General features: G+C 37.6%; 1 protein-coding gene across 1 annotated transcript; it reads left to right on the top strand.

Moving 5' to 3' along the window:
• Positions 1-498, top strand: LOC130964629 (uncharacterized). The gene is made up of 2 exons (XM_057889892.1): positions 1-195; positions 274-498. Exons 1-2 carry the CDS (start codon positions 1-3, stop codon positions 496-498), a joined length of 420 nt encoding a protein of 139 aa, XP_057745875.1.
• The last annotated feature ends 428 nt before the right edge of the window (positions 499-926 follow it).

A 926-nucleotide genomic window follows, 5' to 3' on the forward strand; every position in this document is an offset into this window, starting at 1 on the left:
ATGGGTGGTGGCGAGAAAAGCCAAAGTAGCTCAAGTAGAAACAACGCCGCAGGCAGACCTTATGGCAACAAAGGAATGCGAAATAGGGGAGGTAAGAACGGTGTTTTCTGTTATTGCGGGCTTCGAACGGTGATGAAGCACTCAACAACTGCAGAAAATCTTGGTAGACCATTTTATGGTTGTCCGAACTATGAGGTAAGGTTATGGCTGTGAAGAAAATGTTAAGATGGTTTGAGTTTGAGTTTGGATTCACCTGCATTTTTTACTTTGCAGTATGGAATTCACTGTAATTTTTTTCGCTGGGCTGATGGGTGTGAAGATCAAGTTTCTGCAGCACCCATTCCACTAGAAGTTTTGCATGAGTTAAGTTGGAGGATGACAATCTTGGAGAGTGATGTTAGGACCGTGAAGATGATGACAATGATGCTGCTGGCTTTTGTTGTTACTTTTGGTGTGTGTTTAGGCTTTAGTTTGTTGGGGTTTATATTCAACAAATGATGATAATGTTATGAAATTTTAAATTTCTTAAGTTGTATGTAATGTCTTGATGAAGATGGAATGAAATGAAATGAAACACTAATTTGACATGAGTTCAACTCTTGATGTTGCACTTATTCTGCTAAAAATTGTGTTCAACTAAACCAGAAAGAGATAAATCACAACATGAACTAAACCAAAAACTTCATTAATTTAAGATAACTAATACCGAAACAAGTGTTGTTTGTGCTAAAGCACATTGTGCATAACATAGTATCACAACCCAAAGCATCATAGGCCATAACAACATTCAAAGGCCATGCATACAAGTTTGACAGGTTACATTAAAAAAAGGCAGAATTCTTTAAGCATAACATTCAGCTACAACAACATGAACTCAAAAAGCCACCACACTTTGTGCTAGTTAGACAGTTTTCCTTGGTGGGTTG

Source organism: Arachis stenosperma, chromosome 1 (assembly GCF_014773155.1).
Source record: "Arachis stenosperma cultivar V10309 chromosome 1, arast.V10309.gnm1.PFL2, whole genome shotgun sequence".
NCBI lineage: Eukaryota > Viridiplantae > Streptophyta > Magnoliopsida > Fabales > Fabaceae > Arachis > Arachis stenosperma.